Source organism: Varanus komodoensis, unplaced genomic scaffold, assembly GCF_004798865.1.
Source record: "Varanus komodoensis strain SLA01 unplaced genomic scaffold, ASM479886v1 scaffold18_3, whole genome shotgun sequence".
Classification (NCBI taxonomy): Eukaryota; Metazoa; Chordata; class Lepidosauria; order Squamata; family Varanidae; genus Varanus; species Varanus komodoensis.
Window position 1 is genome coordinate 11,739,573 of NW_025335549.1, and position 13,409 is coordinate 11,752,981.

Sequence of the window (13,409 nt, forward strand, 5' to 3'; positions counted from 1 at the left end):
CATGAACCATCCGCCTCTATAGTTTCATTAGGATATTTGTTAGCTTTTTAAAAATAAAGAGCCTCTTGACAGAGACCTTCTACCAGTGTCTGGACATCCTGCTTGCCTAGAAGATGTTTAGGAAGGTACCTGGTACCCAGACATTAAAAGCATATCTTCATGTTACACAAAGGGAACGGCTGCCAATCCTGCATTCCCAATGAGCTGACATCTATTGCCTATATGCTTGCTAAAGCCATGCTTGTCTCCACTTAAGAACGTAAGAAGTGCCATGCTGGATCAGGGGAAAGGCGTATCTAATCTAGCTTCACACAGAGTGACCAACCAGGTACCTGTACAGAACCCACAAAAGGGGATGAATGCAGCAGCACCCTCCCATCCATGTTCCCCAGCAACTGGTGTGCATAAGCATGCAGCCTCTGATATTGGAAGTAACGTATACTCATCAGGGCTAGTAGCTATTGATAGCTTTTTGCAGCATGACTATCTAACCACTTCCTAAAACAATTAAAATTAGTGAGCAGTGAAGTGGCCAAGTTTTCCGGTGACACCAGATGATTTAGGGTGGTTAGAAGAAGAGGCAATTGTTGTTCTTACTATGTGCCATCAAGCCATGACCCATGGCGACCCTATGAATGAAAGCCCTCGAAATGGTCCTGTCTGAGGGCTGTCATTCAGCCCTCTCAGGTTCAAGGCTGTGGCTTCCTTTATGGATTCAATCCATCTCCTATTTAGTCTTCCCTTTTGTCTTCTGCCTTCAACTTTCCCTAATACTTGTCTTCTCCAGGGAGGCTTGCCTTCTCCTGTTTCTGAAGTATGGCAGCCTCAGTTTGCTCATTTTTGCTCCTAGGGAAAGTCCTGGCTTGATTTGATCCAGGGTAGACTTGTTTGTGTTTCAGTCAGTCCAGTGTATTCACAAAGCTCTCCTCCTGCTCCACGTTTCAACTGCATCCGTTTTCTTCCTGTTAGCTTTCTTCATTGTCCAACTTCCACACTCATAGACTGTGACTGCAAATACAATAGTGCTGGTGATCTTGACCTTGGTCTTCAGTGAAATGTCCTCACACTTTATGGTCTTTTTATTTCCTTCATTGGTGCCCTTCCAAGTCTCAATCTTCTTCAAATTTCTTGGCTGCTGTTTCCCTTTGAATTGATGGCTGCATCAGTGAAGGCCAATGTTAGAAGCTCCAAAAAGATCTCCCTAAACTGGGAGAATGGCCATCAAAATGACAAATGTAGTTCAGTATAAACAAGTGTAAAGTAACGCCAGTTGGGACAAAAATTTCCAACATCAAGTACGAACAGAAGAGATCTGAGTTAGTGCTCAAGAAAGAGATCTTGGGACAACTCAGTGTAAACCTACTGGAGTGCTTCCGCTACAGACAGTATAGAGATGATGATGATGATGATGATGATGATGATGATGGTCAGCCCAGTGTTCAGATATTGTGAAAAAAGCAAACCCCATATTACATTTAATTAGGAACGGAATTGTAAATAAAATTGCCAATATCATATTATCATTATACCAATTTCTTTTCACTACACTTAGACTATTGTATATAGTTCTGGATGCCACACCAAAACAGATCATCCTATAGTTGGATAATGTGTTGAAAAGGATAACTAAAATGACCAAGGGTGCTCGAAGCAACTCAGCCACGAAAAAACAGATGTTACAACAGATGTGATTGCTTGATGCAGAAGAAAAGATGACTAAGGGAGACAAAGGGGATAGAATGTGTGGAGAAAATGGAGAGGGGGACATTTCTCTCCCTTTCTTACAGTACTGGAACTTGTGGTCAACTCATGAAGCTGATTGGCGGGAGATGCCGGATGGGTAAAAGGACTGCCGCCTCGAACAGTGTATGGGCACTGCCATGAGTTGTAGAAATGACTCCAGAAGGGGACTGGGAAAAAATCATGGAGGAGAAGTTAACTCTTGGCTATTAGTCCTGATGGGCATATGCTGCTTCTGGTATCCAAGGACGTCTGCCTGTGTACACCAGTTGCTGGGGAACATGGGAAGGTGCTCTTGCTTTCTTGCCTAGTTTTGTGGACAGCTATGTAGCAATATGTGCACAAAAGGCACTAGCGGAACTCTTAGTTTGATCCACCAAGGCATTCCTTATGCTCTTAGGCAGAGTAGAAGAAAAAATTACTTCCTTTTATCAATATTGGATCCTCCACTGATCAGTTTCAAGGGACGGTCCTTAATTATAATATTATAAGAGAGAGAAAAAATGTCTCCCTCTCTGCACTTTTTCCAACACCATGAAACAATATGTGTTGTTAACGTATTACATTTTCAAACATGCACTTAAAGTATCTTTGAGAAATCCTTCAAAAATGTCATGTGCAAATGAGCATTCAGCCGCTGCTGTTTAAAGCTTGTTAATTCCATGTTTTGAATGTCTCACACAGAGAATGTCAGGGTTGGGGCATTTGGTTCATGCATTCCCAGTGCAGATGAATGACTAACTACAAATGTCTGCAGGGTGGAAAGGAAGAAAGGAGAATAAAATTATTTGAAACCCTGACTTTCAAAGAATGCGTTATTCAAGGAAATCTGTCTGTTATGAGTGTCACCACACAGAATGTGTGCTTCAGCACCCCAAATTTGAGGGAAAAAGGGTGGGGAGAAGCTGGAGAAACAGTATCATTAAGAATGAAATGCTTCTGTAAAACTGGGTATTTGAAATCTCATCCTTTTGACCTTGTCAGGCTGCATCATCATCAACAAACACATAAAACTACCCTCCAGATCATGAGTCAACTCCCATCTGAGATACTCAGCCAATACAAACAGACATACACACACACTGAAACACATTCCGCAAATGCCAGTCCAGCTCCGGGTTTGTGGCTGTTTGCTTTAGACATTCAAGTTATTTTCTGAAGCATTAGACATTGACCAAAAATAAAACCATGGCTACAAACGAGGCTGAATACAATCAAGAGTTTCTGTTCCCTTTTCGTCCCAGCCTGATAGCTCATTTCCACAATTTTGCCATTTTAGGGTGGGTTGGTCAGGGAAGGGGAAAGCAAATCACGCACACCAAGCAAGCAAGCAACAAAGATTTGAACATGCAGCTGGATAAATGGAGCTTACTGTTTACTGATTTTTGGCACACATCCACTATTCTTCTGCCTGTTATATAAGCTGCCATTCATTCAAAAAGTCTTCATGGCCCCTTCCAACTACTATTCTATGACTCTATGAGAAGGAATCTGCAAATACTGGAGGAATGGATTCCTCTAGGATGCATCCCAACCCTAGACCTAAGATGTTTTCACAAAACCTTATGTACCAGGAGCAATTCCTTAAATTCCAATGGATTTATTTTTGACATGCATTTTTAGAGAGGGAAGGGAAATCTACATCTGTTGGTGAGGAGCTGACGGAGCAGATGATGCCCGATAATGTGCAAAACAGAAACAGTGTGAATTACACAAGATCCCTGTATCCCTGAGTGGGAGGTTACGTCAGCAACCCTGCTCATTATAAAATGATGGCGCTACATCCCTGTGAACCCCTGCCTGCATGACAATACCACATGCCATAATTTGTACATATTACTGCATCAATGTTTGCTAGCAGGCTCTGTGGAGTCCCAAAGCTCGATAAAGAGCCATATTTGGTTCATGCAGATTCAGGGGACACCCAATTTATTGGAATGAGTCCCAGATGTCTCCAAAGGGGTCTCATTTGGTGTGGGCTTCACCAACAGCGAAGACACACAGCTAGAAAGAACCCTTGTGCATTTTAAGCAAGCAGTCTTAATCTGTTCCTCTTCACATTCTTTTCCTCAAAGAGATGCCATAGACTAAATGTGAACATCAGATGAAAATCTAAACACTATCGGAAGCAGACATTGGCATAACGTAGTTGGTCTTAACTGTAATTCATTGTTCCCTTGGATTTTATGAAACAGCCAAATCCACCTTATTGGCTCACGTTTCAAAAAGCCATTCCAGTTTATCTTTGATCTTTCTATTAAGGCAAAATGCCAATGAGATTTTTTGCTTGGGAAAACGACTGAGAATGAAGAGCAAAGTTGTACTGAGCCCTGCGTAAGTTCTCTTGAATAACTCAACCCAGCAAAACACTGATTTATATGTAGGGAGGGGAGAAATCACACAATCATTCTGTTGCTTCTAGCCCAGTTCTCCAGCCTATCAAGATCATTTTGAACTTTGCCCGTCTTCCAGGGGATTAGCTCTCCCAATCAGTGTTGTGTCACCTGCAGATCTGATGAGTATTCCCTGCACCTCTTCATTCAAGTCATTAAGAAAAACGTTGAAGAGCACTGGGCCCAGGAATGAGCCCTGAGGTAGCCCACTCGCTACTTCTCCCCAGTGTGGGAAGATGCCAATAGAAACACAGAAACAGAGTGAGTCAGAAGAGGTCTCCTGGGCCATCTAGTCTGACCCCTGCACTCTGAGTCTGTAGCCAACTATGAATCTCCCTGATAGTTGTCCATCTTGCCCATTTTTAGCAAGTGTTTTGATCAGAATGCCATGGGGAAACTTGTCAAAAGCTTTGCTGAAATAAAATATATGATGTTCACAGCATTCCCGCAGTTCACCGGGGAGGTTACCCAATCAAAAAATGTGATCGGATTAGGCTGGCAAGACTTGTTCTTGATAAATCCATGTTGGCTTCTAGTAATTACTCCATTGCTTGCAAGGTGCTTCCAGGCTGACTTTATTATCTGCTCCAGAATTTTTCCAGGGATTGGTATCGGACTGATTGCTCTGCAATTCCCAGGATCCTCCTTTTGCCCATATTGAGGAATGGGACATTTGCCCTCTTTGAAGTCATTTGAAACTCCACTTGTCCTCCATGATTTCTCAAAGATAAGAGAGAGTCAACATCAGGGGTTTTGTGTCTGAATGCATCAGGGTGGACAAGTCTTTTTCCTCTTTTGACCCTTGTGGGTAAGTTTTGGGGGTGGCATTCAGTGGTGGGCAGAATTGAAGCTAGGGGTAGGCAGATAAGGAGACCCACTCCTGTTTCTGAAGCTGCATTCTGTCTCTCTCTCCCTCTCCCCATTCCCCATTCTTTCCACCAGACATGCTCCCAGGGCTAGGGCTGGTTGTATTTATTTACTATTACATCTATATCCTGCCATTTTCCCTCATGCAAAGAACCTGAGGGAGCTTAAATGGACTGTTTCCTCTCCATTTTATACTCACCACAACCCTGCGGAATAAGTCAGGCTGAGAGACAGAGTCTGCCCCAAAATCACCCAGACAAGGAAGAATTTTCCTCAGCCCTATCTCTCCCACCCGCCTGATCTCTAAAAGCTGGGCAGCGAGGCAGCTTTCAGCTATTATGCCTGACTGAAAAATCTATGAACCATGAATTTGAGCCAGTTGAAGAATTAGCAAGGCAGTGCATCTTTCAGCCTGAGGGATAAACTCCATTTTGGGCAAGGTTGCCAGTGGTGTGCAGAGCTGATGGCAAAAGGGGTGTGGGCAATGGCAAAGGCAAAAGATTTGGGCCAGGAATAAATAAAAGGCCAGTTTTGTGCTGCTTGAAGCTCTGTGAATAAGTAAATGTTAGGAAAGGCTTCTCAGCTTTCAGAAGGAAAAAAACATGAATGTGTCAGGAGACCACGCAGCTATTGGCAGGGCAAGGGCTGTGGCCACCCTGGGAACAGTGGATGGCTAGATCTGGCTCCCAGGTGGATCAGTCTTAATCCACAGGCCTGAGGGTCTACACCCATGTTCTAAGGAAGCTGCTGTAGCTTTGAATTAGGTGTGCTCTGAAAAAGAGGGGCAGAGTGATGGCTGATTGCCCTGACAAAACATCTATGTATGCCAGTTAGGGATGTACGAGAAATGTTCATCAAGGTTTACTCAGTCTATCCCTTCTGGATTGGACATGAATTTGGATATAATCTCAGCTTGAGTTGAAGGTGGAACATTCTGAAAGAAATCAGAACCAATCTTCCAATGCTCTTTGGGAAAATATGCACCGATTTTCAAGTAAAAGGAGAAAAGCAAAGATACCAATCTGCTACAGGCTCATGTCAAAACGAGCTTTTAGGTGGAATTTGGAGAACTTTGCAGGCCTACGCATTTTTAATGGCAATCCTGAAATCTTACAGCTGAAGATGCTTAAAAAGCCTTTTAGGAGAATTTAGGTAAGCCTGAAAATTGCTGGTTGATCCATCCCTCTTCTAGGGCTTTTGCTAGCACAATCCCACCATTTATTTTCAAGACGATGGCTTTAATTCTGGCAGGTATGCAGAAAGAATAACTTACATTGCTTCTGGACAGTTTTGATTAATGCTTTTCTCACTGATATGTAAATCAAGAGAGCCTCTACAAATATCAAAGAATAGGATCACATACTGTCAGATGTGCTAAAGCTGAACTTCAGTCTAACTTGTGGTAGAAATTAAGGATCATGAGTGCACAAAATTAAGAAACGGAGCAGCTGATGTGCATCATGTACTTACGCTTCTCTCCACAAATGAATGGAGGATCAGTCAAGCAAGAGCTATTTGTCATGGAAGCCAAATTAAACCTGCATGTTCAGAGACATTATGCCAGGGCTGGCAGACTCCTGCCTGCATGTCCTGCCCATCAGTTCCCCAGATGCATTTGTCTTGCAGCTGTAGGAATCATGATGGACCAGTGGTCAGCTATAATGCATCAGATGTACTGGAAGCCACGTTCTGGCCACGCATATCACCTACACTAGTTGTGGTTGTTAAACATGGCACATCAGAATGAGGTCTTCATCTTCCCAGCTGAATTTTGGCTAGGAGTCTAGCTATCCATGTAAGAAAGAAGCTCAACTAATCCCTTTAAAAGTGAAATCCAGGAAGTGTACCATGTGTGGGAGTCTTTTCTCTTCGCCGCACCCCAGTTGCTCTGCCTCTTTCATATTCGGAACTTACAGGATGGCCCTCGCCTTCAATTAATGTGTAATATTTCCCACTTTCGTGCTCTAAAAAGTAGCTTGGAGACTCGGAGCCCTTCAGCCCAGACTTCCCAACTCCGTATTTGCTGATGTCATCACAGGGCATGAGTCCAATGTCATCTCTAGGAAGGAAGGAAGGAAAGAAGGAGAATGAGAAATATATGAATCAGTAATTATGGTCTGCAAAAAGAGAGCTGCTGCTTATCTCATCAGTGCTGAAATGCAAAGAGCAAGAATGCTGCAGGTTATTACATCGCCATTGTCATTGTGACCACCACCACTACCACTTCAATGCTATTATATTCTACTTTTCCTCAGAAATTTCATTTGAGGTTTCCAGTGCTGCCACCTCCCCACCAACTTCAATCCCAAAGTAATAGTAGGAAAGGCTAAGCCATGGGGTCCTCTTTAAAAAGAAGATATGGCAAAATGGCAACACATCTATGGACTTTCCCTTTGGCCTCAGTGGAAGATGCCAAAGACCATTATGATCTGACTGGGGTGTTGGGTTTTTGACCACTCCACATAGTCTCCATCATTTTCTAAACTGGAGAACATCACATCAACTCAGGCAACCTTTAAGGAAGAAAGAAATGAAGTGTGCATTCACCAGTATTAAAGGCCAAAGCAGGGGTAAACGCAACACCTAAGTAGAATGAAGTGAAGCGCTACTAGTGGCCTGTGTTATGTGCAATATCATCTTGCCTTCACCTTGGCCTTGAAATCATTGCATTTCAAGGAATCAAGAATTCCTAGCAATAGGAGACTTCAACTACCATACTGTTTGGTGGAGATCGTCTCCCAGTGTTTGCTGGGAGACGATCTCCACCAAACACAGAATTTGCAACAAATTCCTGACATGTCTTGCTGACCACATTCAGGAAGTAATGAGCAGATTGGCTTGGCCCTTGCAAATAGGATCAATGAAATCGCAGCCAGAAGATCTTTGATTGTGACAGTGTACTGCTGTATTTTCTTGATCTTATGGAAAGCTAAACATGCACATGGTCAAATATGTATTTTGGATTTCAGGAAAGCAGCTTATAATATGCTCAGAGAAATGCTAGGTAGGATTCCTTGACTAGATATGCTAACAGGAAAAGAAGCCCAAGATGGAGAGGCATTTCTGAATAAGGTGTTAGTAAAGGGACACTCGCAGACAATGCTATTGAGAAAGGAAAGTGGAAAATAGGTAGGGATAGACATATTACTACTACTATTACTACATTACATTTCTATACTGCCCATAGCCAAAGCTATCAGCAATTCATAACACTGAAGTCACCCATCCAAGTTTCAATCAGGCCTGACCCTGCTTAGCTTCCAAGATTAATCAGGATCAGGCACTTCAGGCTATATTGAAGCTCATGTGAGTGATGCTTGAACTTGCCAAGATTCTCCAAATGGCATCTTGCTGCTCATCATTGCTGATCATTGTTTGTTTCATATGAACTGGAAAATGGAATAAAACAAACAGCTAGCAAATCTGAAAGTTGCACAAATAATCCCAGATATGTGCCAATGTCTAAAACCGCATACATAGCTGTACCCTTTGAGAAAGTTGTGCACATTCCAAAATGTGGACATTTTTCAAAACATTCAGAGTTTGAGAAAATAGTGCATTTTGAGAAAGTAGCACAGTTTCAACATTTGTGCATTTTGAAAAAGGCTGTGTATGAAAGGCAAGTTCAAAAGAAATGCATTTCTATTTGTGTTTTGAGGGTATTTTCAAGTTATTTGTGAAATGAGAGGAAATTCTCATACAGCCCTAGAGACATGTAGAAAAAGCTTAGCGATAATCTGAAAATGGAAAAAAGACATACATTTTAAAAATGGAAGAAAAGACAGCTCACCAAGAAGTAAGGATGAGTACTTATCACCAAAGATAAGTTTAGACTTCTAGGGACAGTGTCAGGAAAGCTAGAACTCAGAACAAGCTGAGAATACAAGAGGTATCAGAATGTTTACTTCGTATATGTTTGAAGAAAGAAGAGGGAAATGGCAGACCCCTTGTCAGTAAGAGAAGTGAAAAGTTAACATTGCCTAAAACAAATTGTAACTGCCTTTCTCCTATTTTTATCTCAATTTTTCCTTAGAAGGAAATTTGCATGAGCAACTGGTGCAGAGTTGGGTCAAAACTGTACATCAGAACCCACAAGGAGAGAAACAGGAAATGGCTACCATTACGGAGCCCATGTCTTCAACACCGATGAATTCTATCTTAGGGGGCCAAGGGACATAAAAGCTTAACAACTTACCAGTGAACATGGTCAAGGATATGGAAAAGAAGTCCTGTGAGAAATGTTTGGGAGAACCGAATAAGTTTTGTCTGGAGAAAAAGCACCAAGAAGGGACATGCTAGCACTTTTTCAGACAGCAGAAGGATTGCCAAACTGAAATTGGCTTAAGATGTAGGGGGAGTTTTGGCATTAAGAGCAGGTCATGGAAGTAGATCCTTTGCTCAAGGTCTTCATGCAGAGGCTGGTAAGCCGTCTGTTGGATGTTGTAACACAGAATTACCTGCACTGAACAGGGTATTGGACAAGTTGTAGATCCATTCTTTGAAAGAAAACATTTGCTCTTATGTCTCCCTTTCTCCCCTTCCGGATTCACATCAGGTCTACCACCTGCACTGTCCACAATGTTGCCAAAGCAACCTCCCATTAACTCCTAAGTATGTATGTTTAGAAATCTCCACAGAGTGGCACTATGTTGGGAAAGGAAGACTGTATCATCCCAGGGCCAGCCTGAAACATATTGGAACTTTCAGAGGAAGATCCCCAGATGGTTTTTCTTAGTGGTGGACAAATCTAATGATAAATATCAGGGCATCATAGGCTTGTTTCTGCAAAAGTAAGTCCTCTTCAGTTCATTTTGACTGAATGCACTACGGACCCTAATATTGCAGAGTACCTGAATTCAGGGAGGATTTTAAGGATGCTCAGTGGAATGGATGAAGGATATCATTTCAAGTCTTATGCCCATGAAGGCCATTTGGTACAATCTGAAGACATGTATCTTTAGGAGCTGTCCATTTTCTTCTGAGATGAGCCTAGAAGGTTATGCTGGAACGTAATATGTGCTTTTCCCAGGCATTGTGCAGAATCGGGAAAACCTTTGTCTGGACATCAGGCAAAACGCATTGTGTTCAATGGGACTCAGGAATTAAAAATGAGTCTGGAGCACCTGCTCATCCCATAAAAAGTCCTTGAATGCAAAACAAAACCGTACAACAAAAGCCATATATCAAATAATTTTAAGCTTGGCTCCAACCTGCTCCCTAGTCTGATCCTTTGATTCTAAAAGCCCGCATTCTCATCCATGTAATAGGTGTACCTGGGGCCATAGAGTCCGGACATAGGTGATAAGATGAAAACGTCTTGGAGAGTTGAGTTGTCCATTTTGGAGCTCATACCCATTGTGCTGGTTGGTGTTGTGGAGCTGCTTGTTGGGCTGGTTGGAATAACAGGCTGGGGAGAGAAAAAGAAAGGGTGTACACTGAATAAACTAGCCAGTTTTATCCCTTTCCACCTTTTTCGATTCAACACAGCTGGGATGTACATCGTCTCAGCAGGCATCGGCCTCGTGGAAGTGCCTTCCCTTGAAACTGTCACCTTCTCTAAACTGAGATTTGTGGGTTGCTTTTTCCTAACTAGCAAACGCATTGGAAGCCAAAAGGTTATGCTTCTGTAGGTATTAACTAATTCATCTCTCCAATTAATAATCTTCCATGCAATTGTGTTCTTCTGCAAACAAATGAACAAAAGCAATCCCCTAACCCTCCCCTTCCCTGCTTACTACATCACTGATCTGGCGACCTCACATGCAACACAAGTAAGACCCAAGATTCAGTCTTCAAGATCCACCTCCAGTTATGGGATCCCAGCAAGGAGGGAAGGGAAATTCTTTCACTGCCTGAAGGTAAAAGAGACTATTACCAATTATGGAAACCTCTGAGTAACCAAGCTGGGCTGTCATGGCACATGCCTCAGTGACATCCCAGTTGGAATACTGGAAGGTCCAGAAATTTCAACTGGTTCATTGAGCTGTAGCCAGACTGTTGACTGGGGCTGGTTACAGGGAGCACACGACTCCTTTGCTGAAACAGCTTCCTTGCTTCTGCGCCATCTCTGTCCAGGCATAATTCAAGGTGCTGGTTACACCCTACAAAGCCCTATTCAGCTTGGGGTCAGACCATCTGAAAGGCTGCATTTTCCTTATGAGCGTGTCCACATCCTAAGATGTCCAGGAGAGACCCTTCTCTGGGTCCCACCATATTCATAGGCAGGTCTCGGTGCTGCCCCATAGCCCTGGTCCTCTCTTGCCAGGGAGACCACATTGGCATCTAGGGATTCTGGCAGCCTCCCTGTCATGGTTTTGGAGGCAGACAAGAACTTTTCTGCTCTGACAGGTCTCCGGGAAGCATCTGGACCTATGAGATTACATTAGACTACTGTTGTTGTCTAAAATATGTTCACTGCTTATATTGTTTGTATGGCTGTTTTAATTTTGGAACTTAATTTTAATCCTTCAGCAGATTTAATTGCATTGTGCATATTTCTATTCATGTTGTAATGGTATAAGTTTTTAAGCAGACTTTAGTCCCACTGCTGCAAGAAGGTGGAATAGAACAATGGCAGCAACAACTCACAACCTGAGGCCATTCACACAAGCACACATTGCAACAAGCAATCCCCTACAGTTTCCACTGTACATGGGGCTTTTTTGGGGAGGTAGCTTCCTTCCTATGTTTTTGGAGACTATTTTTGGGAGCTATGCTCTTTTGGGGGCAGAGAGAGAAAATATCTTGACATTTTCTTAGAAAAGAAGTTTTCCAAGAAAATTTGGCTACAGTTTAGTTTTAAAGGTGACTTTTATTTCTGATGGGAGGTTTGGGCTAAAAGGCAGAGTATTTGCTTGTTATCATGTACATCAACCACTGTTCTGATTACACTTGAAGGGTTCTAGTAAAAACAAACTCCATTTCTATGAAAATCCACAATGATGTGCACTTTGTAATTCACAGTCACATTTTTAATGTCAACTGTGTTTTGGCCCTTCTACTGATATTCAAAGCAATCTGCCTCAACTTATTCCCATCTAGATGTGTTCAACTGGATGCATTCCACTACAGTGTTTATTTCTCCTCCAGCCATTTATCTTATTGACTGGGAATGATGTGAATGGTAGTCCAAAACATAAAGGCAGCACCGGGCTGGGGGAGGTTGGTCTAAAGTAACAATTGTGTCCACAACAGATTAATGGGGATTTCTTTTGAAAAATCACTTGGAAATGCTTGAATCGGGCAGCAGGTAGAGCAGCCAACAATAATTCACGATCGCTTTGATTGTTTCCATTCTGGCAAATAAATAATGCCTATCTTCTAAATCATACTTCTTTGGTCCAAAAGCCTGAAAACAGGCAGGCTGTGAAATTCAAGAGGGACTTTACATTTCTCCTTAAAAGGATAGGCAGAAAAAGAGGGGAGGGAGTGAAGGAAAGGGATAGCTGTGATATGATGGAAATGGAGAATGATTTGGCTTGGTAGTATTGATTTTGCCCGAGAGAGCTGACGAATGAGAAGCAGTTGGCTGAGAGCAGCTAGCAGAAGATGCAGTGATTGTAATTGTGTACTCCCTCCATTTGGAATCCCAGTAATAATAATAAAAAGATATGAAGGGAAAGTCGTTAGATTTATGCCCTCTTCTCTCAAAGGAACAATTCTCAGGAAATGCATTGCACTCAATTTGTAGGTCACTGCTGAGCTGATGAAGTACAGTGGCCAGGCATCCAAGCCAGGATCTTCCACCTGCAAAACTGGACTGCCATGAGCCATTAGGGGCAGCAATATAAATCCCCTGAAGCGCAACAGATTTTACTTTTGAGTAGATAGGCACAGACGCATAGAATAGTAGAGCTGGAAGGGCCAGAGGGCCATCAGGTCCAACCCCCTGGGTCAGTGCACAACTCCAGGTTAATCCATCGCTTTTAGAAGACTGTCCAGTTGCATCTTGGATGGCTCCAGTGTGGGAGAGCCCACCACCTCCTTAGGGCATTGGTTCCATTGTCATACTGATCTCACAGTCAGGAAGTCCTCCTTGACATTCAGCCAGAACCTGGCTTTCTGTAGCTTGAGCCGATTATTCCACATTCTGCACTCTGGGAAGCTTGAGAAGTCCTTCCTTTTTTGATGGCCTTTCCAGTACTTGTAGAATGCTATCATCTCTCTCCTCAGTCTTTTCCTCTTTTCCTTTCAATGCCCAGTACTTCTAGTCTTTCCTCATAGGGCTTTGTTTCGCTGCCCTTCTCTGAATGCTTTCTGATTTGTTTGCATCTATTTTGTGAGCCGTCCAGAGAGGCAGAGTGATTGGAGGGCCAAATACATACATAAATAAATAAATATATTAAACTGTGGCACCCAGCACTGGACACAGTACTCCAGATGAGGCCTAATAGTATTGAGTAAAGGGGA

The 13,409-nt window shown here is 42.7% G+C and overlaps 1 protein-coding gene across 1 annotated transcript in view; it reads right to left on the reverse strand.

The window, feature by feature from the left end:
- LOC123021920 (connector enhancer of kinase suppressor of ras 2-like) overlaps positions 1-13,409 on the reverse strand; it is a 136,980-nt gene that overhangs the window by 64,659 nt on the left and 58,912 nt on the right. The window contains exons 10-11 of the mRNA XM_044427176.1: positions 10,274-10,407; positions 6,848-7,059 (exon numbers count right to left, since the gene is read on the reverse strand). Coding sequence (XP_044283111.1) covers positions 6,848-7,059; positions 10,274-10,407 — 346 coding nt within the window. The remainder of the gene's footprint in view (positions 1-6,847; positions 7,060-10,273; positions 10,408-13,409) is intronic.